The following is a 26,699-nucleotide window of genomic DNA, read 5'->3' on the forward strand; positions in this document are numbered from 1 at the left end:
GGGGTTCTCTTTGCAGAGATCTCTCAGGGATCTGAGTCTCCTCCAGTCTCCCTGTCAGGTTGATGCTTTGTTAGAAATAAATCTGCATGTTCCCTTCCTTTCTCTTGTTTTGTGCACTCCTTCTTTGATCCCATCTTTTCTCCTGACTTCCCTGTTCTAATTTTTCCATTAAAATGGACATCTTCACTCTCCCGAGGAGAGTTTCCAGGCTGATGCTCCCTGATCCCGGTGGTATCCTGTGATTGTATCCCAGCACAAGGGGACTGGAGGGCATCTTCCCCCATCCATAGAACTGATGGTCAGGATTTATGGCCTCAGCACAATTTCACAGTTTGATGGAGAATGTCACAGGCAGGTTTATTCTGGAGTGAAAGAGTAGCCAGAATACACAAGTGCTGGAAAGAGCTGATGTCCAGCCTCTGAAGTTTGGGTGGAATTCTTGGAGGTTCAAGGCAGAGTAAGAATCCTGTTTCCACATCATTTCCCTAATTGTAAAGCTTTGGAGAAGGGGAAGGTGATTCCTTTGGTTTTGTTGTCTGTTTCTTTTTTTCCTGCTCTTCTTTTCCATCCAAGTTAAGATTTACAATCAAATTCTTTTCTTATTTTTGGGGTACTCTCTCTTCTCTGTTCACTGTGCTCTGGGGTTCCTCAAAGAGAACCGTAATCAGTAAGAATTTCTCTCTACATCATCAGGAGAGAAATTCGAGCAGTTCAAAATTTTGCAGTGATTTTTACCTCGGGGAATCTGGAACCTGTCCCTTGGAAATCAGATTTGATTAAAGGATAAAGCTCTCATGCTCTGAATGGGGAAAAAGGTGTCAAGCAAAGATCTCTGGAGTATTATTTTTTAATCTTTTATTTCCATTTTGGCAGGATTTTAACTTACTTGCCTTTGTAGTGTGTAAGAGATGGGATTTAAAACAACCCAGTAATCAGTGATGGTCTGTCTGATCTTAGGAGTAGTAAAACACTGTCTATAAAATTCATGATCAGAGGCTTTGGGTTTTATGTAGCATAGAAAAACTTAAGGTTGCATATTCCAAAGGCACACAGGGACAATTCTGCAACCACGAGGTTTGGGATTTCTTGGTTTTCAGTAGATCCCCTTGGTGAGTTAGAGCAGCTAAGGTATGAATTTCCAGTTTTTAAAGCCAATTGTTTTTCATACTTACTTACAATTTGGTTGTGGATCAAAGCTAATACTGACCTGTGTCAGAGAGAAAACTGAATTTTAGGCACTTATTAAATAGTTATTTCTCTTAGAACATTTAATTCCATTTTCAAAAGCTGTGGGCAGGAAAAAGAATAATCTGTGTTCTGGTGGGGCATTTTTCCCTGTTAATACCCTGAAGATCTTCCACTGAGAGAGAAACAGACCTGCCATGGAATTTCAAAACATCGACAAATCTAAAAAGCAACTTTTAAACATTTGTGGACCAAGGAACTCCATAGTAACACAGCCAGCTGTTTAAAAAATTAGCCCCCTTGGATGTCTGGATGCTTTTGGGAAGGAAGATAACTTGCTGCTGCCAGAAGGAATTCTGCATTTGGAGAAGTAGACAAGAAGCTCATCTCCATCTTTGTATTTCTCTTTCATTTTTTTCTCTTCCCTACTTCAGAGGTGCAGGTCAGGTTTGAACTACCTGCTGGACTTTCCCTGCATCTCCCAAACTTCAGGCTCTCTTGCAGGCCTCAGGGAGTATCTGGATATCAAGACAGAATACCAAATATCCTGTGTTCTTGCTAAAAATTCTCTTAGGAAGCAAAAGGCAAGAGGTACCTGCTCACTTCTGTTCATCTGTGTCCTGCTTCTCTTTAGGAACCTGTTAGAATTCCAAAGATCTCACTTTTTTCCTACTTCCACACATTGTTCAATATATTTAGACTTCAGTAACTGCAGAGCAACCAGGCTGATTCACTTTTTTAATCTGGTTTTGAGGAATCTTGTTGCTTGCTTCCTTCCTGAAAGAGGAGAAGAGGGGAAAAAAAGAGGAAGGTTTTGGAGTTACAGACAACTATTCTCTTTCTGTTTCTGTTCAAATAATTCAAACCGTAGTGACAAGTGAACCTTCATATTCCCAGGTCTTGGCCAGAAGCATTTTTATGGCTGAGACTTAGAGACAGCTACTATCAAAAAAAGAAAGTTAAAGTTTTGATTTGTCACATGAGCTTCAGTGGAGAATTTTTGTCCCCTTGTTAGTAAGTAAATTTTTTCTAAACTAAGCTGAACACATTAAAGGAAAAAGGTAGTGGGATGACAAGGAGAGGGACTTACCATCCTGTTAGAACAGGTAGAGACATATATGCACATATTTATATTTTTGACATAACTATTCTAATTTGTGCTGAAAACTTCATGTACTGATAAATAACTTCTACTCAGCTGCATGAAACTTTTTTTTGGTTCATATTTCTCCGTTTGCTATTTATTTATTTATTTATTTATTTTACACATTTTATTTAATTTTTACATGCCCATCCATTCACACCTTCAGCCCATCTTCCTCATCCATAGCATTTCCCTGTCCATTTTCCCCCCCCTTGCATCCTCTCTGCTCACCTGTTAGAAGGCTCTGGCAGCACGGCCTGCATGTGGCTCCTCCTCTTGTGCTGGCATGTGATGGTGGCACCGTTGTGTTCTCTTCCTCTCCCTCTCCACTAACAGACGCAGACCAAACTGGAGCATGCCCGCATTAAGGAGCTTGAACAGAGCCTGCTCTTTGAAAAGACCAAAGCTGACAAACTCCAGAGGGAGTTAGAAGACACTAGGGTAATGGTTTTCCCTGTTTGAATAACGAGCCTGATCTGTGTTGTGGAAGATTTCTGATGGCACGATGCTTGGGGTGACACGTGCTGGAACAGGTCCTTGCTCCTGTCATAGCCAGAGCTGGAACACTGTAAAAAATTAGCATTAATTTTGAGCTTCCATGGGGTGTGTGTGTGTGTGCCAGGACGTGTGACTCGTTGAAGAACTCAGGTAAGATGTCTTCACACTGCAAAAGTAATCCTTGGATCCAAAAGTAGCAAGATGGGACTGTGAGTTGACATAAAGGAACATTCAGTAGCTCATTTTAAAAGTTAGCAGAGTTCCTTAAACCCAAAAATAACAAGATTGAACTTGCCAGTCCTTTTAACACAGACTTAGTATTTAGGGCCTGGTTTTTGAGGTCTTCAGTAGCTGCTGTACTACTTCCTTTGCTAAATCATAGTTTGCAGTGGCTTTCTAGCTCTTTTTTTCTCACCAATGACATAATCTTTTAATGGATATCCCAGTAATTAGTAATGCTGTTGCCTGTCAGAATATAACTGACATACTTTGTCCCAAGTCAGAAGTTCAAGAGATGACAGTACTTAAAAGAGGGAAAAACAATTAAAAAAAATATATATATGCACACACATATATTCATGCTCACACATGGGGATTTTCTTGAAGTTGAGATGGGATGAATAAAAAACCCAGGATAAATATAAAACCAATAATATAATATGTAATAAGTACTTTTAAAGAGCAGCTGCAGGTAAGTAATATCTTGTCCTGGAGGTCGAAACAGTAACTTCCTAATTAGAATTAACTCTGGGAGCTTTGCTGTAGCACAAACTGCTCCAACAGTCAGTGAAAAGCTCAGATAGTGTGAGGACACTTTTTCAGAGAGAATGGAGCTGGAGTAGAAGGAATTTCAGAGGATTTGTAGGTTAAAAATGTGTTTGTCATTTTCTCTGACAGTATTGTAGCTGGTGTGAGAGGAGTTTGGAAGGAATTATTTCAACAAAGACCTCAAGGTTCTCCATTCTTTCCCAGTCTGCTTTAAAATGGTTCTGAGGAACCTTTTGTTAATCATTGATAATATCCATCAGGGTGGTTTGTAAGATCTTTGGCAAGTTATTTCTAGATAATATCAGAAGAATGAATTTTAGTAAATTCTACATTTATAGACAAAACAAGATGCCTGTGATACACAATGAAATTGTGGACATTTTTCCCTTTTTGAAGCAATTTGCAATGCTCGGTGGAAGCTTTTCAGCAAGGCCAAGAGTGTCTTTGTATTAAATGTATCTTTCATAATTATTCTTTTCTTAAAATGCTGTTGATCGTAGGTGGCGACAGTGTCGGAAAAGTCCCGGATCATGGAGCTGGAGAGGGACCTGGCACTGAGGGTGAAGGAAGTGGCTGAGCTCCGAGGGAGGTTGGATTCCAGCAAACACATTGATGATGTGGACACTTCTCTTTCCTTGCTACAAGAAATCAGTTCTTTGCAAGAAAAAATGGCAGCAGCTGGCAAAGAACATCAGAATGAGATTAATTCGTTGAAAGAGAAGTTTGGCCTTAGTGAGGAAGCCTTGCAGAAAGAGATCAAGTCCCTTTCAGCCTCAAATGAGAGAATGGCAAAAGAAAATGAATCCTTGAAAACCAAGCTTGACCACGCCAACAAGGAGAATTCCGACGTGATAGAGCTGTGGAAGTCCAAGCTGGAATCTGCAATCGCCTCCCATCAGCAAGCAATGGAAGAGCTGAAAGTTTCTTTCAGCAAAGGTGTTGGGGCTCAGACGGCAGAATTCGCAGAGTTAAAGACTCAGATTGAGAAGATGAAATTAGACTATGAAAACGAAATGTCAAACTTAAAACTGAAGCAGGAAAATGAGAGATCTCATCACTTGAAAGAGATCGAGTCGCTGAAAGCAAAACTGGTGGCAGTCATGGAGGAGAAAGAGCAAAACCTGGAAAGCCTGAAGACCAAACTGGAAAGTGTGGAAGATCAGCATCTAGTAGAAATGGAAGACACTTTAAACAAATTGCAGGAAGCTGAGATAAAGGTAAAGGAGCTAGAGGTACTGCAAGCCAAGTACAATGAACAAACCAAAGTTATTGATAGTCTTACACCACAGATCAAAGCTGCTGAAGAAAAGCTTTTGGACCTTGCTGCACTTGAGAAAGCCAATTCTGAAGGTAAATTGGAAATCGAGAAACTTAGCAAGCAGCTTGAGGCAGCTGAGAAACAAATTCAGACTTTAGAGACTGAAAAGGTTGATGGAATTAGCCAGGTTTGTATCAACATCCATCCTTTTCGTTTTCTTTTGCTTTTATTTTACATTTGTACCATTTTAATCTGCTATGGAAAATACATCACAGAAAAACCAAGTTTTACTGAATGGGTATCTTGGGACCATCTGAGGAGGTTGAGAGGAGCATTAACTGGGTCGTGTCTCAACAGGTTTCTGGTGCTCCACCTGCACCAATAAGCAAAAGGAAAAAAATCCTTCTGCACTTCCTTGCTGCAGATTTGGGCATGTCTGTGCTGAAATCTTCCTGTTATGGAAAAGTTACTTTGTTGGCTTGTTTGGGAGAAGAATCCACACATCCTAAGGTTTTAACCTTTGGGAATAGATAAAGGGACTTGGGGCTTGGTGGGGAAATATTTCCTTCATTACCTTTCCCCTCCTCTGACAAGGTGATGGAAGAGGCTGTTAAAAACAAAAGAAAGCACAGAAAATCCTGGTGGAACTTTTCCTTAAGCCCAGGCTCTGCAGGGATGTTGCTGGCACTGTTTCACTGCACTTTGGAACCACAGAGTGCAACTCGATCCAGGATTTTCCTTGGGTTTGGATGAAACACCTCTTTAAAGCTGATGGTAGTGAAGAGTAGAAGGAAAATAACTGGAAAGAGCTTTCCTAAACCCTTCACAGGTGGTTCCAAGATATCAGATTTCTACCTCTGACTCTCTTTTTGAGATCACACTGGGTTTCTGCACTACCCCTGGGTGTGATACAGAGCCCTTGAAAAGGTTCCCTCCCCGTGGATGTGTCTTGATCTGATCAGCCAATTGAAGCACAAATCAATCAGTTCAAAAATACCAAACGAAAAAGAACCAAAACTGATTGAACTAATGCTGGAACTTGTTCGAAATTTTAAATGGACTCAAAAATGTCTGCCATTAAATAATGTATTCACCATTAATGCCAAAATAACTACATTTTAATTATTTCAAATCTATTCCAAGATGCAATTAGTGCTGTGATGTATGTAATCATCAGTGGAAATCAGCTTCACTCAGTTAACCCATCATGGTTTTTTCTTCATTTTTTTTAATTTTTCATCTTAGAGTGATTTTAATATTACAGTTATTTCTTTCAGATTCACCTTTTAATTTTTCTAATTTTTCATTCATGTTTGTCATCTTATTTTACTCCATTTTATCACCTCTGTTAGGCCAGTAATCTGGCCAAAGAACTGCAGGGCAAAGAGCAAAAGCTTCTTGACCTTGAGAAAAACTTGAGTGCAGTAAATCAAGTTAAAGATTCTTTGGAAAAGGAACTTCAAATTTTGGTGAGTAATACCCAAAAATTTTGACTTTACTCTTTGGATTTTGGGTTTCATGGTGAGAGTGTAATGGAAATCTGTGGATCAACTCTGAGCAAAGCCTTCCAAAGGTGTTTTACTCATGGAGGGAAAGGAAGGGGTTCATGGCTAATGAGATCTCTCTCAATAAAAAGATCATTTCACCTGAGTGCTGTGTTATCAGGTGTTATGTCTAAATAGAACTCATCTATTTATGGATTGCAGATAAAATTAAACCAAATCAAAAGCAGCAGCAGTTTAAATTTAGACTGCTCATTAAGGAACACTTAATGGCTCTTTATTGTAGCTGTGGTACCAACTAATGCTTGCTACACACTTCTTAAAATGGTTTTTCAAGACATTTCTCATTTAAATAAATTTCCAAATACTCTGTTGTTGGGTGGGGTTTCCCTGAGGAACTACACTGGCATTAGTAACAAAACAGTGGGAATTTTGGTCTTTCCACGGCCAGTAGTAAATACTCAGAGTTGGTGGAAGAGCCTCACTTGCCTTCCTCAAAATCCTCCCTTTTCTTCACTGTTTGGCATCAATTCCTGCTGGTAAAGCTGGAAAACACTGCTAGGAGATGGCTCACAGGGTTGCAGGTGTCCCCTGTGCAGCCTGGGAGCAGCAGGGATAGAGACCCCAGATTCTTGTTTCCTACCCTGGGCTCTGTGGCAGCTGAAGGAGGAGTTACTTTAAATGCTGAGGTGCTTGCAGCTAAGGCAAGGGAAGATCTTGCTATATGTTGCTGAATACATCTGTGCCAACCTGTAACTCAGAAATTTGAGATCTGTTTATGTTAGGAGCGAAAACTATTTTATTTTGTACATGAAAAATACCTAATATAAATTCAGTGGTTGAATTGTACTGTTACTACCAAACCTTACCTTAAGTTTTTATCAATTTTTCAGAAAGAAAAGTTTAGTAGTGCAGCTGATGAAGCAGAGAATGTTCAACAAGCTATGCAAGGTATGTGCTGCTAAAATAAACAGAGAACTAAAAAGCTGCAGAAATGAAATGCCAACAAAATGGGTTTTTTAAACACTTTCAAGCCTGATGGTACAGCAGCTTCAGTGGCTGTGGAAAGGATGGGATTACTTGCAGCCTCTCTGAAGGGTAACATCCCTTGCAAGTAGATGGAATTGTCTGCATCTAAGTAGTTACTAACTTTATTTTCCAAATTTTACTTGCCTAGAAACGGTGAAAAAACTGAACCAAAAAGAAGAGCAGTTTGCACTCATGTCTTCAGAACTGGAGCAGCTCAAGTCTAGTTTGACTGGTAAGGAAGGGGTGAAATTGAGTGTTTTGGAAATGCATCAGCTGTGTGCTCTGGTGTGGCTCCTGTAGCCTGTAGGAGGCTTTGCTGTGCCTTTCTCCTTGTACATCTCTGTGTAAAACCAGTGTAGAGGGAAGTCAAGCACGATTTGTGCCCTGAAGCAAACCTTGCCTGGCGTTGTTAGCATGGGAGAAGTGATCCCAAGGGCTGCCCTTGCCCCTGGCAGTTCCTGCCCTGGCCTGAGCCATTTTTTCACTGTAGCTTCGTGCTGCCTTCATTATTCATTTTCTGTTGCTCTGCTGTACAGCTGATGAGTGGTTTCACCTGCAAGACCTGCAGCTCTCTTCCTCCTCTGCTTCCTTCCCCTCTGAGACAGCAGAACTTGTACCCACTTCTCATGGTCTGAAGTGAATCACTTCTGAAACAAAGGGCTCATGGCTAGCTGCTCTTCACTGTTAAGATTAAGAGTCCTTAATCTTTTGCTGCAGTTACCAGTTCAATCTATCATCATTTTTCATTTTAAAGGGGTGATCTGTGAGGTCTGTAGCATCAGTATTGCTGTTTCTAGTTCTTTACAATCCTCTAGCTGTTCTGTGCATACCCTTCCTCTTAAATTTACAGCTTAACAACCTTTGTTTTGCTCAGAGATGGAGAGGAAACTGAGGGAGCGAGAAGAGAGGGAGCAGCAGCTGATGGAAGCAAAAGCCAAACTTGAAAATGACATTGCAGAGATCATTAAGTCATCAGGAGACAGCTCTGCCCAGCTCACAAGAATGAACGATGAGCTGAGGTTAAAAGAAAGGTATTTCATCACTGTCAGAGCATTGTCACATCAAAACTCCTCTCCCACGCTCCCAGCTTGTCATTTTATTTTTCTGTAAATATCTGAACAAGATGGTCCTGAGTGTCACATTGATATGACAAGTGAACTTATTCTAGCAAACTAAATCAATCTAAACAGTCTCCTGGGAGTGATTTGAAGAGCATCCAACATTGATAATTCCAAAATTCTTATGTAATGTGCTTCTCATTGCCCAGAGTAAATGACCTCTTGAATAATCCAGACTGTTGTGATTGTGCTTCATGATTATTTGATTACCTGATCAGCTCCATTTATTTGGATATATAAAAGACTTGGGTCACATTTTTGTGAGAGAAAATGTGGGGGTTTCTCCAAATAAAAATTGTGTGTACAATAGTTGTTCTTCACCCTTACAAAACCCCAGATGGGGAGCAAAGTTACTTGGTCTTCCCTGTGTATATTGAATTTAGCAGAACACTCTCTATCTGTTAAACAATTAAATCTCTTTCTAAATGCTAGGTCAGAATATAGAACTTCAGCACAATCTTGGCTCTTTCTTCTCTGTGCTTGTGGTGCTGTCAGCAGAAAGTGATGTTCTTTCATTTGGTCTTTCCAGGCAGTTGGAGCAAATACAACTCGAGCTTACAAAAGCAAATGAAAAGGCTGCTCAGCTTGAGAAAAACGTGGAGCAGACAACACAGAAAGCTGAGCAGAGTCAGCAGGAAACCCTCAAGATTCATCAAGCAGAACTGAAAAGTCTGCAGGATCAATTAACAGACATGGTAAGAACAACTTCAAAAGCCCTCAAACTGCAGAATATTGTCCCACTGCTGCTAGAACTGAGTTTTGCTGTTTTATCTTCCACCAGAAAAAGGAGATTGAGACCAGCCAACATCAGTACAAAGATCTTCAGGCCAAGTATCAAAAAGAAACTTCCGAGCTAGTGGCTAAACACGATGCAGATATCCAAGGGTTTAAGCAGAACCTGCTGGATGCAGAAGAGGCACTGAAAAGTGCCCAGAGGAAAAACAACGAGCTGGAGGCACAGGCTGAGGAGCTGCAGAAACAAGCAGAGCAGGCCAGAGTAAGTGGCTTTTGTCACTCTGCATGTGACTTAAAGTTTAAATTTTCTGTCTCAGTGACTTGTTTTCTCTCTGCTTCAGCCTTTCATAGCCAGATTTTTGCAGTGTTTCTGTTTTGAACTTTTCCACGGTACGTGGATTTGGGTTAGGGAGGAGAAGCCCACAGGACAAACCGGTTGTTAGTTCTTTCCTAGATTACACAAGATTTGATGAGAGACAGTTCTTTGATACCAGTTAACATTTTATGTTCGTAGATATCTGGCTCAGCACAGCCAGCTGGAGCCAGATGTCATTCCCTGGTTTTTTATATATGCTTGATTTTAAGATGCATTGTGAACCACTTCATTTAGAAGTGCTACACACCTTTTGGTTTGTAGTATGATCTGCAGCTATTTAATGTGTAGCTGGACTTCAGCAATTTTGATATTTCCTCCTGTTTCCTTGACATTACTGCTTGCTTTCATCAATTATTTGCTACAATCTTTGCTGTATGATTTAGCAAATTATTTCGTGTATAAATTGACACACCATATTGACACCACTGATGTGGTGTTTTGAATTAAAGGGATTATGACAATGTATTTTTGATAGAATCATGAGGAGAATTATCTATGGGTGAAATTGAGAATTGGAAGTCAGCGTCTAATAGAACTCCTTACATTTTAATTCATTTAGAGTCTCATGAAATCATTCTGTGGCTCTTCTTTTGAATAATTTACAGTCAGTCAGTTTATTGAGAATAGTTTTATAAATTACATGAAATTTGGATGGAGGAAACATTAAACCATGATTTTTTTAACACTATTTAGCCACCGAAACCTTTTCTTGTGGATGACGGGTGTTCTGTAATGTAATGGGGGTGTCTGTCAGCAGCTGAGTTCACACAGGGACTGTGTGTCAGTGTATACACTTTTAAAACTTAAATTACAGTTGCTCTATTTGCCCTTAAAGCCCATTTCTCATTCATCTGCTTGACTTGATTTTTGTTTTCCCTTCTCCCTGACTTTATTTCTTTAGTCCTTAAGCTCTGTGTTAGCCTCATCCAGAAAAGAAATCGAACAAATGTCAGACAAGATGAGGGCTTTGATATCAGAAAAAGAGACTTTGGCACAGGAGGGGAAAACTTTAAAATTAGAGAGAGGTCCCTTGTTATCAAAACTTAAAGAATTGGAATCAAAGATTTTGTTAATGCAACAAGACCAAGAAGACCTGAAGGCAGAAAATAAAAGAATCCTAAAGCAGAAGGAAGAAGCTGAGGCCAAAAGCCAGCAGGAGAGCACAGAAAAGGGAGCATTGGTTTCTGAGAAAAGCAAATTGCTCTCTGAACTTGAGGCAGTGCAGGCAAGGCTGCTGAAGGCAGCTCAGGAAAATGAGGCTCTGCAGTCCTTGGAGTTCACCTTGTTCCAACAGCTGGAAGAACTTCAGGCCAGCAAAGATGCCATGGATGTGGCATGTCAGAAACATGTCAAAGAATGGGAAGAGCTGGAGAATTATCAGAAGAGACTTTTGAAAGAGAAAGATGCAGTTATAAAAGACAAAGATGATGTTATCCGGAAGCTGGGAAGTTCCTGTGAGGCCCTGGCCAGTGACCAAAGGGAGCTTCAGCAACAAGTGTTAGCTCTGGCTGCAGAGAGAGATTCAGCCCTAGGGGAGCTCTTGGCTCTTCAAGACAGGCATGAAGCCCTGGAAAAGGAGCTGGGCAGGGTCTTGCAGAACCTGCAGGAAGAGAAGGAGATGCTCCTCAAAGGCACAGAAGAGCTGCAAGTGAGTTTAGACAATGCAGTCAGTGAAAACCAAGTGTTAAAAGTGAGAGAGGAAAAGATGCAAACACAGCTTACCAAAGTGATGGAAGACACTGTGGAGATGGAGAATTCCCTTGGGAGTCTCACTTGTCTTCTGGAGGAAGTGAAAGCCTCAAGAGAGACACTCAGTTTGGAATGTAATCAGTTACTTCGAGAGAAAGAGGCTCTTTCTTCATCAGAACAGAGGCTTTTGGCTGAAAGGGAGCAACTTCTCAATGAAAACAAGGCAATTGCTGAGAAGCTTGCGAAGGCCTCAGCAGATGCTGAGCTTTGTGAGAGAGTCTGTGCTGAGAACATGAACAAACTGACCTTGGAAAAGGAATCTGTCCTTCAGAAGTCGTTGCAGTTTGAAAAGCATAATGAAGCTCTTCTCCAAGAGAAGAAGGAATTGGAGACAAAATACTTGGAGCTTCTTGATGAAAACAAATCTTGCGCAAAGGCAATTTCTGATCTGAAGAGAGAACGTGAGCTGGACCTCTCGTCCAAGAATGCTCTGGCTCAAGAGAATGCCACACTCCAAGATTCCATTGAAGCCCTGAAGGGAGAACTAAGTAAGAAGACTGTAGAAAATCAAGAGTTGATGGCCTGTAAATGTGACCTTTCCAATCTTCTGAAGGAGGCCCAGGATGCCAAAAGAGCATTAGAAGGTGAGCTGGCTGCTGCATCACACACCGAGCAGGTCCTGTCGTCTTCCTTGGCGACCTGCTCCTTTGCCAGGGAGATGCTGACCAGGGAGAGGGATGAGCTGCAGGAGAAGTGTCAGAAATTAAACAGGGAGGTTGCTCTTATGAAAGAAAACTTAACCTTAGAAAAGGAAGCTCGAAAACTGGACGAGGAATCGTTTCTGTTGGGACATAGGGAACTTCAAAGGAACATCAGCTGCTTAGAAAAGAAGGTAGAAGAGCTGAGAGAGAAAAGTGAGGAATTTCTGGCTGGGAAAAACCTTCTAGTTCAGGAGAAAGAAAAATCTGAGATGAAACTGGTGGAAATAATGAAAGAGAAAGAAACCCTCTGTGCAGAGAAAGAGCAGCTCACTTGCAGCATGGAGAGACTGAAGGGTGACTTTGCTTCCTTATCCAGCTCAGCAGCAGAATTCCAGGGCCTGCACGGCTCAATCTCCAAGAAGATGGATGAGCTCAAACACGAGATGGAGCTGATGGAAGAGGAGGAAATTGAGTTGCTTCAGGAACTGGACAGCCTGAGGGATAAGCAGGAAAGTGTGGTCATCAGTAAGGAGGGAACAGTGAATGAGAAGGGGAAATTCTCCCGGGATTATTACAAACTGTGTGAGGAAGTTAAACTTTTAGAACAAGCTAATAGTGACCTCTCAGGCAAATTGCTGGAGTCTCAGGGCCAAAATCAGATGCTGCAGGAGCAAATGAACAATCTGATTTTGAAAGTAAAAGAACTTGAGACTCTCCAGACCCAAGCAGTAGTGCAAAAACCAGAGGTATTGAAATTCATAGTTAAAAGTCAAGTCTGGGGCTGATTCTACTAATCGTGAGCACTAACCCCTGATTTCCTCTCTGCACTTCACTGCACACTCATAACACACTGCAGTTGTGGGCTCTCTCAATATGGTACTTGGGGGTTGTTGCAAGTTGCAGCTGTGAGTCTGAAGGACACTTAAAAATTTTTTTAAATAATATTTTTAACTACAAAAGCCTCTGTTGTCGCTGGATGTTGCAAGAAAACAACATGAACTGTGAATAAAAGGAAGTTGTGTTCCCTGAATCTGGTAGAAGACATTGAGCAGCTCCTTCTGGTGAAGGGTTCTGCACCTTAAAACCTAAAGTAGTAATAGATAAGGTTTTAGATTGGATCTTTGTGCAATTTTATGTTCAATTGCAGCAAACTACAAACCTGAGTTACTCCAAAAAATATAAAAGAATGTGCTGCTCCTGTAAATGTAATTGGATAAAAGCAGTGTTAGAGACTGGGAAAGACACTGACAATTCTGATGTTCTTTTTATTCACAGAAGTGTTTTGTATTCACCACCAACAAATTCTGTATAAAATACTTTGATTTTCAGTTTGTGTGGCTTGAAGCCCAGAAAATCCCATTGAATGCAAATTGGAATCAAGATATCCTATAGATTACACCTGCCTAAGTATTTTAATATCTTTGTGAAGTGTTTCCTTTATGAGGCCATAATGAACAATACTGAAATAATGCAATAATTGGCTTTATCTCTAATTCCATTATTTTCCAAATTTTTGAGTTTTTGTAATTCCATATTTTCTGAAAATATACCAGGCTGTTGGAAGTGAATATTTGTTGAATTACTACTGCCTAAAGAGGTGAGAGGTCTGAGAGCAGTCACAGTGGTGCTAATGAGAAATCCAGGAATTAAAATAGAGGGAATTCCTCAGTGGTGACATGAGCATGAGGTTATGATCTGTTTCTGCATGGAATTGGATCTTCTCTTGTTCACTTCATTTTATACTTTATGCAGCTTCAAAATGCAAATAAATTCCCAGCTGAAGTCCTTACTTGACTGGGAAGCAGCTGACAAACCATGGAGCTCTGCATAAAGTATTGATGTTTTGCTGTCAGAGTTCCCGTTGGTACTAATTGGGGTTTTTTTCCCCACCTCCCTTTATATCCAGGTGGCCAAACTGGCAGAAGATGTTTTCCAGGCAGTGGAGCAGGTGACCAAGGAGAAGGATGCCATTCACAAAGAAAAGATTGAAACTTTGGCCTCTTTGGAGAACTCGAGACAGACAAACGAGAAGCTGCAGAATGAAGTAATCACATTAAATGCTTTTCTGTGAAAAGTTTTGCCTGGTTTGTGAGAGCAACTGTTGAATTATAGAGAATTGGATTAGGCAGGAGAGGATTCTGTCATTTTCCCCTGTGAAAAATTACTGGATGAGTGCAGAGTGATGGAAAATGCACGTGGTTTTATGGTCAGGATTATTTTGTATTTTGCACGTGGTGTCAGTCCAAGGTGCAGCAGTTCCTGTTGGGATCTGTTCCCAGGCTGTGTCTTCCCACCACTCTGTGCTGCTCCAGGGCCTGAGGAAGGGGAGGATGCCCTCACCCTTTGGTCTTCTGCAGCTCCCATAGCACTGGGAGTGAACAGCTGGGCTGCCCTAAGTGCTGGAACGGGAGCGATTTCCAGCAGGATCTGCCGGCTCGAGAATTAGAAGTGGTGACGTTCATATGGGAGGGGTTCCCTTTCTGGATTAAAAAAATCCACAAGGTCCTGTAATGCCATGAGAATGGCTGCAGATTATCTGTTATGTAATATACTGTGGGGCTGGATGCAAGCAAATCAGGTCCATGAGCTCGTGGTGTTACCATGGGGGACACAAGCTCAGGAAAACCATGTCCAAGGTTTGTCCCATGCAACAAGATCTCTGCAAGGAATTCATTTCCTGTGGGTGCACGCACAGCATTCAGCCCTCCTGAGTCAGAAAATAAGGTATGGAAAGCAGAATTTATGAGTTATCTTAGAGGAATAAAGATCAAGGGAGCAGCTGATTTTAGCAACAAGCTTTGCATTTAAAGAACAAATAATGCTCTGAGTGCTGCAGCAGTTAATGGAGCTGAGGTGCTTTGGGCTTTACCTTGGGGTGTTGACACCAGATTCCTGGAAACTGCTCTCCAGTGGACTTGGAATTCTTTGTGCTGCTCTATTTGAATGCAGAATGTCTCATAAAATTTGTTGTTGGACAAACACGTCAGTCCAGACAGGCTGGGTTAATTTAGGGGCTAAAGATGGAAAAGGAGGAGCTCAAGCCCCCATTTGGCTGAGTATTGTTTCCTGAGAACAGTGTGGTTTCATTGGTGTAATGAGGGGCTTTTTTCTCTTTAAGTTGGACATGCTTAAACAAAACAACCTGAAAAATGAAGAGGAACTTAATAAATCAAAAGAGCTTCTAAATCTGGAGAACAAGAAAGTGGAAGAACTTAAAAAAGAATTGTAAGTATTTCAGTGTTAAATCTGTTCATTTTTGTGGGCACATGTACCTTTGATTTTTTTTTTTTTTAAATTGTCTTTCAGCACCTTTCTGGTATCCTCACTTATAAAGCAGATATTAGCTCAAAATTAAATGTGTGGCATGTGCAAAACTTGACATCAGAATGTTGCTACTAAATTGCTGAAGGGAACTGAAGCAAATCCTTGGAGCATAGTTTGAAATAATTTGTTTGGTGGAGGGTTCTGCACCTGAGGGCACGAGATGATATTAAAATCTTTATTAGAAGAGAATTCTGTTTGATTTAATTACAAGTACACTTGGAGTGTTAAGTGGCTTTGTTCATAGAATATTTGATTCTGCTTTTATTTTTCATTGATGGCTTTATGAAGTTTATTTCTCTGTCCCTACTGTGTATTTATTCCTAACTGGTACAAACCAAATCCTATATATGGAACGTAAAACTCAAGTTAATTGTTGGTTATTGGAGCTGCTTCACTGGAGAAACAATATTTTACATACTACAGACTCACGTTGTGTAACATTGGACACAAACAAATAAACTGAGAGCATTTGATATAAAGTAATTTTCCCTGTGGAATCTCATTGTAGCAAAGCTTTTGCTGTGCCACAGGGAATAAAGATCCCAGTTATTGCTGCTCTGCCAGTGGCTGCACATCCCCAGCTCTCAGAGGTGCCATGCATTAAACCACAGACCTCTTTCCACCTGTGCTCCAAGAGGAATTTCTTGGCTCATGGGGTGAAAGCTGGAATCTCGCTGACAGCTTAAGAGCAGCTTTGACTAATTATTATTATTGTAGTTCCATTTGTCATTTTGTGACAGCTCTGAGCCACTGACAGCTCCGAGGTGACACTGGGACACAAGGGCCACCAGCTCACAGAATTCAGTGTCTGGCTGTGACTGGCAGTTTGTGCTGGTGGCTTTGGAAAACCTTGGTGATTGCATAGACCCCTTTGAGAAAAGCAGGATTTCTTTCCAGGAGCAATTCCTGCCTCAGTGCTTGTGGGAAATGCCAGAGCAAGTGATTGCTGGTTGCTCTAATGAAGGGATGAGTAGACTCTGATATTGTGGAAAGGCAGCAGATACTGGGCTGTAATTTGCCAGGCAGAAGTTATTTATAGGAGATGCTGCCTTGAAAATCTCCAGCACCAAATCAAGCACCTCAGTTCCCAGGACCCTGATCACTCTGGAGAGGTTAATTCTGTTATTTCTTAGACTGTTCCTGAACGTGGTCTCTGATTATCAGAGCTGAGACCTTGGGGAGAAGGGGAAGCTTTTCTAGTTTTCAGTTGATCTTTAATAGTTCTTTTGTACCCATCAGCAGGGTGTGGTGTGAGAGCACAGCTCAGGGGTGAGCTGACGAGGCCTTGGTGAGGAGAGTAGAGGGAATGTGCCCACGGGAGCTGGAGGAATGTGCTGCCTTTGGAGGCAGGGGATGTGACAGGGACAGGGTGTCCTTTGGGAAAGAGCCTTCCCTGCAAGGCTGGGGTGAGGGAAAGCTGCAGTGCCGTGGGTGCTCCCAGGGCCATCCCTTGGAGATTCCTTGGCACAAACACAGGAGCACTTCAGGCACGCTGACCCCAGTGTTGGGTGTGGGATTTTTATAAAGCCCTGAACCATCTGTGCCTTAATGCCAAAAGAAGAAGGAGAAGGGGTTAGTGCTCAGCAAGGAAAAATAGTTAGAAATATGAGGTGGGAGCAGTTTGCTCCAGTTCAGGGGGATCAGGGTGGGAATTAGTCAAGGTGAGACCAGGTAGAAGAAATGGTTGAGAAATCAGAGTCCTGTGAGATGCTGAACGCAAAAGTAAATCAGACTTTTGTCTAAATCTGCCCAGTAAGAGACAACAGATCCTTGTATTTTGAAGTGCTTGAATAAGTTTCTGACTTATTCTTCTACTTCCCACAGTTATAAAAGTATTTTTAATATTCCAGTCAGGGTTTAAGTCTGTAGTATTGGTACACAGGACTACTGAGACTCCTTTTTTAAAAAACAAAACAGTAATAAAAATTACTATTCAGTGAAATTAAGGGTGTCTTTTGTGCTTTTCAAAAGATGTAAGATCTTAAAGATTTTGTGTTAGTCACTCATGTTACAGCTAGCATGCAAAATATTTTCCAAAATCTGTTACAAATAAATGTATTTTAAGGAAACCACATGCATTAGTAGCAACACAGGCTGATGAAAGCTGCAAAGTCTTTTTTTCTTCAGCTTTGTTTTTGTCTCATTTGCAGTTTAGTGTCTGTTAAAATAATGGAATAGATGAGGTTTTGCTTCCTGTGATCCTGCACTTTCTTGTATGTTTGGATGTCAGACCTTGTAGGGAGTAGGAGCTCTAAGCTGGGTTTTTTTCTTGTTGCCTTTTTTCCTAATTTTCTTTTTCTTTTTTATGCTTTTAAGCAATTCTGTTTTACCTCTGGCTGCAAAGTTCCCTTCTGTGAACAGTCCAGGCTGCAAACATTGCCGACCCTCTGGCCAAACCCTGCATTTCCAAATCCCAGCCTTGCTGCCCATGGGAATTCCCGACTACCTGAACCACTGCGAGGGGAAGGCTTTGTGCAGCCGCAGGGTTCACCCTGTCCCTGTGTCCCCAGGATTGTCACTGCTATTCCCGATCCCTCAGCCACGTGACCCTGATGTATTTTTCCAAGCTGTGAAGCCGCCTCTCTCCCCCAGTTTTCCCTCGCCTCTCCCGTTCCTATGGTAACGATGCTCTCTGTGTGCTCGCAGCGAAGCGCTCAAGCTGGCAGCGGCTCACAAGTCCCAGCAGCTCGAGGCTCTGCAGGAGGAGAACGTGAAACTGGCCGAGGAGCTGGGCAGGAGCAGGGACGAGGTCTCGAGTCACCACAAGGTAGAGCGGCCGCAGCGGGCGGGTGGAAGCTCCGCCGGAGCTCCGGGGCTGCCCGGGGAGCCTTGTGCTGGAAAGGATGAGTGGTGCTGGGAACGTTTGGAAATAAATTTGGAAGCCACCTGCACGGGGAGGTTGGAAGTGCAGGCTGACAGAAGGTTATGTAACCCGGGAAGGATACTTGGGAAGGCTTGGGAATGAGCATAAATTAAACGTGCTTTAGCCAAGTGTATTAACAGAGAGTTGCTATTTCTGTCGGGAGTGGTTTTGTTATACAACTGTGGAAATGTCCATCCACCTAAGGAAATGTAGCTTTTAAATTCTTATTCCTGCTTTCCCCACTGAAAACAAAGAATACTTAGGATGTATTTCAGAATGCTGTGTAAAACTCCTTGGTTGGACTTGTGCTGTGCGTGTGTCTGCTCAAACTTCACACTGTGCTGCAGCCAGGCTGTGGGTCCTGGGGAACAGAACCCCTGTAAGGTGCTTTTTTTGGTGGTACTTTATTTTTTTATTTTTCACTATTATATCTGAACACATTGTTGGAATCTTAAAATATGAGCAAGTTACTCAGCTTGTATCACTGGTACTTGCCAAAAGATAAAATAGATTTACAGTCCCTAATGTGGTCGGTTTAGTTCTTGTGGAGCAGTTCCAGTGACAGGCACACTGTGTAGGAATCTTGGGAAGATCATCCAAAAGCAGAAAGGTAGGAGACCAGGGTTTGTGTCCTGCCTTTCTGAGAGAGCACCTGTGTAGGGAGGGGATCCTGTTCCCTGTGTGTCTTGGTTTGAAAGACAAGTGTTTGCTAAGGAAGGCAGGAGCCTCCCTTGGAATGGAAAATGTAAGCCCCTTCCCTCCAAATTACTATAATTTTGAAATTAAGGGGCTTTCAGGCAGTTACATGAAAAATAAGAGTAACAGTTCTCTATTAGTATATAGAATAAGGCAATAATACAGAAATATTGGCTTAACCTGACAGAGCCAGGATATGACCTGACACCCTGCCAGGCAGGGTGGTGGTACCAGTCCAATTCAGGGGTGGCTGCAGTCCTCTTTGAAGTGATAGATAAAGTTCTGTTGAAGCAGTGATCCTGTAGAAGTGTCTCATCCTCCTCTGAAGGTCTAGTGGTGGTTATGTAGCTCTTGTCCTCTGCGAATCCAGTAGGTAAGGGCTGACTGTGTTCCAAATCCCAGATTATATCCAGGTGGGAATGCTTGGCTCCTCCCCCTGGGTGGGGCATCTCACAATGGGATGACATAATCCTGTGAGTCATGGGGTGAGTCCTTAATTGCCCATTAAACAGAGATTGCTCCCAGCTGGTGTTATCAGGGATGAGTCATGGTAGGAGATAACGAACACTGCCCCACCCACTTTTAACAGCTTGTGAGGATGATAAGAGAATACATACCTTTGGTGACATCTTACACTGTAACCTAGGTCACCCTGACAGGGCACAGACTCTTCCATGCTGAAGCAGGCTTGATTATTTTTAAAGCCAACAGGCTGATTTTTATCCAAGGGTCTGTTTGGAAGTCCTGGGGATGGGTGACTACAGCCCTGGCCAGTTTGTAAATCCTTTTAGCTGCTGGCAGGAGTAATGCTCAGACTCCTTCATCCTCAAGAGCCTTTGGCGGTGACGAGCAGAGTCCCAGACGTGTGGGCTCAGCACTGACTCATTCCCCATCTGAGGAGCGGAGGGGGGAGAGCACATCCCAAACAGCCACTGGGAGCTGCTCTCCACTCCCACAGGGTTTCCTAAATTATTTCAGAGTCTTTGAGGCAACCTGTTATTTCCAGGCAGAGTAGTAACTTCAGAAGGATTTGGCAGCACTGCTCAAATCTTTCTGCATTTTGACACATGGAAAAGCCCTGAGAGAAGAGACCCCTCGGCCCCTGAGCCATGGGCTGGTTTTCCCCCATTCAATATTCTGTAAAAAATCCAGTCTGGGTTTTTTCCCCCATTCCGTACTCCGGGAAAAATCCAGTCCGGGTTGGTTTTTTTTTTCCCATTCCGTACTCCGGGAAAGGTCCAGTCCGGGTTTCCCCCCATGCCGTTTCCCACCGCGGGATTGCCCGGGAGCTACACGTTGTGCTCCCAAAAATCTGGGCAGTGGGGAGGAAAGCAAAACGCAGCAGAGCTCAGGCTGCAGAGGCTCTGTGCAGGTACCTGTTAAATGCATCAGGAAGGGGCAAACACGGGATTGGGAATTTTGAGCTGTTGTTACGGTATCCACATAAATTCTAACAGGTGTGTTGTCAGTTGGGTTAGAGGATCCGGGGCTCCTTTTGGCACAGTTTGCAAAATTAGTGGATCCTTGAATGATCTATCCGGACATCTAAAGGTTAAAGTGTCTCACACCAGAGATGCTGAGGGAGCTTTTCTGTATTGATCCGTAAATAATTAGCTGATTGTAATTAGTTAAAGAGTCACATTCAGATAAATACTGAGCTCGGGGAACTTTCCTGGCTTCGAATTATTTGTTGTGGCATTTTGGCAGCCTCAGACCTGCCCAGGCATTTGAAGTTAATTGGAGAAGGTGTAGAAATACCCAGCAGCTCAGCTGGCCCATCTTTTATTAACGTGTGCAGGGTCTGTTCTGAGGGTGCCGAGTGTGACTGTAGAGAAATGCCAGTGCTGGCAAAGGACAAGGAATCCAAAAAAGCAGCTGGGAAGTGTGATGCACAGGAGATGTGTCCCCTCACTCTGGAGATGTGCAGGAGGAGAGGGGCCTGGAACCCAGGTGTTAGAACGAGGGTCTGGAGAAGCAGCCGAAGCTGCAGCTCCCTGAGAGTCACATTTCTCAGACTTGTCGTATTCCTCCCTTTCTTGTCACTAGTCTGTACAGATGTCAGGAGTTCACACAGGCTGCCTCTGGGCAGGAAACAAGACAGAAACTGGGAATCGGGATGCTCTGGTGCTGCTGGTGGAACTGGATTTTGGCTGGGTTTGACCTGCAGGAAAAATGTGCCCATATCCCCATAGTGCCTTGGCTGCTCTGCTCTCCCACAGTGGTCACTTGCCTTGAGAGACACGTCTTGATTTGCTTTAAGAATTATTTATAGAAGTCTCTCTACACCCTTCTAGTATCTATTTTTCATACCAATAAAAGCTGTCTGATTAAGCCCAGTGAAATGATCCTGGTTCATCCCAAACCTGGAATGTTTAACAGCACTAGCACAGGGAAGGAGAAGGTAACTTGTCCGGAAATGTGGAGGAGATGGCTGCTCTCAGTGAGCTGCATTTAGCTGAGCTGGGGGCTGGCTGGCAACCCACCTGCTCAAGGAAACTTGTTTAACACCTTCTGTGCCAAACCTCAGTATCTGCAAATTGCTGAAAGAATTCCCTCCGTCAGGGACAGGAGCTGTTGTCAGGGCTCTGAGGTTTCCATTATAAATGTATGTGTTCCTGACCTTGTGGATGAACCCTGGAAGCTTGTGAAATCCCAGTGGAAACTGTGCTCAGGGAGTTCTGATACAGACAGTTCTCAGCTGTAATTGCTGGCTTTGGCCATTGAATAAGATGGAAGGAGGAGATGGTGAAAAATAATTAATTTGCCTGAAAAATACTTGTTTTCTTAACCTTACCAGAAGCTTAGTTGCCCCAGTGTTTCTGTGTTGGGCCTTTGCAGTTTTGTTGGTTTGTATTTCCTAACCCAGTTTGGACCCAAGAACCAACAACAATAATTTCAGTTGAAGGCCTTGCTGGTTTTAAGGCAGTAAGAGTGACCTCGCTGAGTTATAGCTTCAGGAAGCGGTAACAAACACCAGACCAAGAGCTTTGGGATCAATAATTTATCTCTGAGTAACGGGGCAGTAACAAATACGGATCAGCAGTGCAATGATCCAACACAGCAAACCCAGCAATTCACCAGTGCTGAGCTAAAAGTAATGGCCAGGCACACAAAGGGTTCTTGGGGTGTGTGGGGGCCCTGGAAATATCCTTTAACACTGGTCTCACACCTCTGCTGTGTGCACAGGGCATGGAAATGCTTATAAAGCACCACCAGGCCCTCAGTAGCTGATGTTTTGGTCACTGAACAGTTGGTGTTTGAGTGCATGTGCCGTGCCAGTAGAAAATCTGCTACTTTGAGGATCTGGGGGCTCTGCAGCCTCTCCCACTTCTATTTTATGATGATAATGATGCTCTGATACATTATACTAAGGAAACAATCTGTAGTGTATCAACTGGAGTCTGTCTGTACTTGTGTTTCAGCTGGAAGAGGAGAGATCAGTACTCAATAACCAGTTACTAGAGATGAAAAAGAGGTAAGTTGTTCCTGCTGATGTGTGTTTAACCCCACAGTCCTACAGAAATGTAACGCAAAAACACTGCTAAGAGCTGTTCTTTTCTGTTGTGTCATGGTTAAAAGTGCTGAGTTGTTGCACTCGTTGGATTAGAGATGGAACCGTCCACGTTTGCTTTAGTTCCACACCTCCCACGTTGTGGTAATTCTTACTTGCAGTGATCAGTTTAATGTTTGGTTTTAGTCTGCTCTGGAATGTTGGATTGTCCCTCAGTCTGATAAAATGTGTGTGCACAGATCTGACCCGGCAAGCTCTTAAGAAATAATGGACAATACAGTGATGCTGAGGAGGGTTATTAGAGGAAAAGGGGAGAAGGAAAGAAAAGTTACTGGGCACTGACTTGCTGCTCTCATGGTTTTGGGCTGTTGAGTTCCTTGTGGGTTATTGCAGTTCATTCAGCACCGCTATTAAATGCCAGGAGATTTGTCCTGGGTGACTGGGGCATCCCTTTGTAAACTGCTGCTCAGGGAAAGGTCCCAAGTCACAAAACTGAGTGTCTGCAGTGTGTGCATGGGAAGCTGATTGGCCCCTGTGCCTTGAGAGAAATGGGGGCTTTCCAAAAGCAGTTACATAAATCTTTAGAAAACAACACAGCTCCCCACGACACCTCGGGTGTTCCAGGAAAAGCAAACCAACCCCTGTTAAATTTTCTGGCTTTTTAATGGTCACAACAAAGAACAGTGAGTGGCACTTGGGTGTTTATGCACATCCTTGGCCACTCAGTATTATCACTGTTCCCTTCTTCATTCCCTGACAGTGTTCTCTGGGACTGTTCTTTTCCGCTGTTCCAAAGGACAGCAGGCACATGGGGTGTTTCCCAAGCCAGTGCTTCCCCAGGGAATGTCAGAGTTGGATCAGCTGAACCTCCAGCTTTAACCAGCCTCATGAGCTGCATCACCAGCCTGTTACTGAACATGTTTTAAAATGTGTTTTCAGTAGTGTAACTCCTAGAAGTTACTTGAGGAAAGGAAGGAGGGAGCGGGAACCAAGTCATTCAATACTTTCCAGCAGTTCTGTTTCACAGAGAACATTTTCAAAGACAAACTCTGTCTAAGTTCTACAAAGGAAGGTGTGTGGCTCTGATCTGATCTTCCTTCTCCTGTTTTACTCTGGGTGAGCTGCCTGAAATAATCCAGACACTTATGAAATCAGTGAAGTGAATTTTACCATGACTTTACCTTCAGTTGGTTACCCCAAGATGCCCCAGTTTGTGACTGGCTTAATGACGTTGCTCAGCAGTGTTGAATAAACTGCAATAGAAGAGGAAAATGAGGAACAGGAACAGGGGAAAATGAGGAATAGGAATAGGAACAGGAATAGGAATAGGAGCAGCCTTGCTGGGGCAAACTGCAGGCACTGGGGCTCCGAACGTGTCAACATGTGGCACAGCTGCTAATAAAAAAAGTTAGGCTGAATAAAGAGCTAATAAAGTAAAAATGATGGAAAAAAGTCTCTAAATTCCCAAATTCCACAGAATGTGGTGATGGGAAGATGATGATTTCCTCCTTTTGCCTTAAGAATTCAAGCTGCTGAACAAGAGCCATCTTTGTGTTTCAGTTAGGTCAAATCTCTAGCAATGGTTTTTTCACCTTCCTTCCACCCCCAGGAATTCTCTCCCTCTATTTTAGCATCCCCTCATATGAAATAGTCCAGCTGGGAGTGCCAGGAGTTTGATGTTTGTGGATCATGGGGGGTTCTGTGTTGCTCAGCTCGTTGGGTTCAGTGTGGGTTGCTGTCTGACTGTCTTTGAGCTTCGCTATTTATCGATACTCATTTCATTCCTCTCTCTTCCCTTTCCTGCCCTTGCTTCCCTTGCTATATCTGTGTGTCTTTAATGGTAAGACTCAAGAAAGTCTATCCACGTTACAATAAATAATTTACTTTTTTTTTAGTAAAGTTGTTGTACATATTTTGGCTGCCTTTGTCCCTTGGTGTCTTGCTTTTGTTTTGTAAAACACTCAGCTCTATATATATATATACATATATATAAAATGAAAAAAAAATCTATATATTTTTTACCAAAACAGAAGAGGCCCTTGGTGCAAATATTGTTCTTCCTTACAGTATTTTGCATTTGTACTCCATGTTTCTAACATGTGGTTCTTGTTATCTTGCATTTTTAAAGCTTACCCAGTAGCACTTTAAGGTATTTGCTTCATTCTTAGAATTTCTTATTTTTGTAGTAAGGGAAGAATCTGGGTGATTTTTTTTCTAATGTTAAACCAAAACAAACCTCTTTCTCCCACCACTTCCACACACTGCTCAGAACATGGTTTGAGCTTCTCAAGAAAGTGAAGTTTTAAAATGGTATCAAAATGAAAAAGTCATTTTTATGACTTTTTATTACTTTTATGGTAAGCAGATGTTTTGGACTTGAATTGACAGGAAAAATGTTTTAGTTCACCAAATCAATTTTTTTTTTCAAATAAAATAAATCATTTCCACAAGATTTTCCTTGCAAGCTCTCCCAGTGCAGGTATTTCACATTCAGCAGCTGCTCCTTAGTTTGTCGTGTGTGACTCCCACTGCACACGATGCTCCCAGCATCGTCCACTTCCAGCAGCAGCCAAGACTCTGCCTGGAAGTGAACTGTGATCCATCCACGCTTAGGGATCAGCACCTTTGTTAGTTGTAGCTTCTCCACTTCCAGCATTTTTGGGTCTCCCACTGGAGCAGCTCCTGGAGAGACTCTTGGGAAAGAAAACCCAAAGCTCCAGCACAGGGACCTCCTTCCCCTCTTGTTTTCTCTCCTCTTTTCTTCTCTCCTTTCTCTCCCCTTTTGTTTTAGCATTCGAGGCTCCTGTATTGAGTCTGTAAATATTTTATTTCTATCCTTACACCCTGTTTGCCTTTTTCAACCACCTGTGTTGTGGTGGTTGAAGCCAAGCCCAACAAATGGCGAATTAACCATGTTTGTGCCAAAAGCATCTGTTTGGTCCTGATCTCTCAATGAAGATCTGACAAAGTGGAAACATTGGCTCAATCACAAGCTCTTGAGCATGGGCTGAGTCCCTGGGGTTTCCATCTGCCCTTCCCCAGCTGTGTGCACGGCACAGGGACGCTCGGGAGAAGTCTCGGGTGCAGCAGAGCTTGTGAGCAGCAACTTCCAGATGTGATTCCCAGATGTCCTCAGGGTTTACTTCCCAGCAAATCCTGGATTTGCAGCTCTTCTCTGTCAGCAGCACCCCGTGCACTGGTGGCACATTCTTTCCTACACCACTACGTGCCTTTGATGCACTCAGCAAAGCACTGAAAACCGCAGGATAGGCTGGAGCACTGAGAATCCTGCAGGAGAACACGGAGGTGGCTGTGGAGTTTTTGAGTGCTTTGCTGACTCGGGGCTGGCCAGGGGCTCTTTACATGCCAGTGCCCTTCTGGGTTTTATTAACAAGACTATAACTTGTATCTGAAGGCAAGATCACACAGTCTGCAAGTTGTTGTGTTCCACTTCTATTGATTCTCTCATTGTAAAAATATACCAAAATCAAATCAAATTTTGGTTCTTGTTTGGTAGCTGCCTCAGCTTTTCTAAACCCCAGATTCTCCACTTGCTGCTTCCATTCCTGAGTACAATCTGAACAATGGAAGAATTGCATTGATTGTGCTCTCATTGTTGAGTTGCCCATTTATCTCGAGTGAGTGAGATTTACTGTGTTTCATGGTCTGGGTATCGTGGCTCTCACTAACTGTAGATACCACAGAGATGGAAACTTTTCCATTTGAGCTCGATAGCTGTCCCCTGAGCATCCTCTCACATGTATGGGCTCTGCTCCTGATGCTTCAGCAGTCCTGGAGAGTGTAGTGCAGTTTGGAGTCCCTGCAGGAGCTCAGAGCCAATAGCAGCACTGCTGCCTGTGCCGAAGAGCCAGTTCCTCTTGGAGAAAAGTAAAGAGTTTGAAGTCACTTTTTTGTTGTTTTCTTTTTAAACCAAAACCTTCCAGCTTGTAAGGAAATTTGTAGCAATGCTCCTCACATCAGAGGACAGTTACTCACTCTGTGTGTTCTGTGAGCTGTCAGGAAGATCTGCTTGCACCAGTGTGAGGGTGCCTTGAGGCAGGAACTGTAGGCAGAAGTTGTATCTGTTAGACCCACAGAAAAGACTGGGAAAACTGGGCATATGTACACAGAAGGGTGTTGTGCCTGCTTTGGAGAATTTCTTTTTAACCCTTCTCCCATGAAGTAATACAAATCCCATGTTGTTTCTCCATGTGCAGGAAATGATGATGTCACTAAAATTAGTGAGGACCAGCTGATATTTCCAGCCTCATCCATGCTTTGCATGACAACTTGTACAATGAG

At 42.7% G+C, this 26,699-nt stretch overlaps 1 protein-coding gene across 10 annotated transcripts in view; it reads left to right on the forward strand.

Moving 5' to 3' along the window:
- CLIP1 (CAP-Gly domain containing linker protein 1) overlaps positions 1 to 26,699 on the forward strand; it is a 61,551-nt gene that overhangs the window by 31,103 nt on the left and 3,749 nt on the right. For 5 of the 10 annotated variants that reach the window (XM_048323100.1, XM_048323105.1, XM_048323104.1 and 2 more), the window contains 13 exons: positions 2,666 to 2,770; positions 4,096 to 5,040; positions 6,206 to 6,322; positions 7,249 to 7,306; positions 7,533 to 7,616; positions 8,259 to 8,415; positions 9,032 to 9,197; positions 9,284 to 9,499; positions 13,910 to 14,047; positions 15,122 to 15,228; positions 17,974 to 18,094; positions 22,309 to 22,361; positions 24,526 to 24,546. In XM_048323100.1, the coding sequence (XP_048179057.1) occupies positions 2,666 to 2,770; positions 4,096 to 5,040; positions 6,206 to 6,322; positions 7,249 to 7,306; positions 7,533 to 7,616; positions 8,259 to 8,415; positions 9,032 to 9,197; positions 9,284 to 9,499; positions 13,910 to 14,047; positions 15,122 to 15,228; positions 17,974 to 18,094; positions 22,309 to 22,361; positions 24,526 to 24,546 (2,288 nt within the window). Of the gene's footprint in view, positions 1 to 2,665; positions 2,771 to 4,095; positions 5,041 to 6,205; positions 6,323 to 7,248; positions 7,307 to 7,532; positions 7,617 to 8,258; positions 8,416 to 9,031; positions 9,198 to 9,283; positions 9,500 to 10,514; positions 12,750 to 13,909; positions 14,048 to 15,121; positions 15,229 to 17,973; positions 18,095 to 22,308; positions 22,362 to 24,525; positions 24,547 to 26,699 lie in introns of all 10 variants that reach the window. The other 5 variants (XM_048323103.1, XM_048323106.1, XM_048323109.1 and 2 more) reach the window with 4 other exon arrangements.

The sequence above is a fragment of the Corvus hawaiiensis genome, chromosome 18, assembly GCF_020740725.1.
Source record: "Corvus hawaiiensis isolate bCorHaw1 chromosome 18, bCorHaw1.pri.cur, whole genome shotgun sequence".
Lineage (NCBI taxonomy): Eukaryota > Metazoa > Chordata > Aves > Passeriformes > Corvidae > Corvus > Corvus hawaiiensis.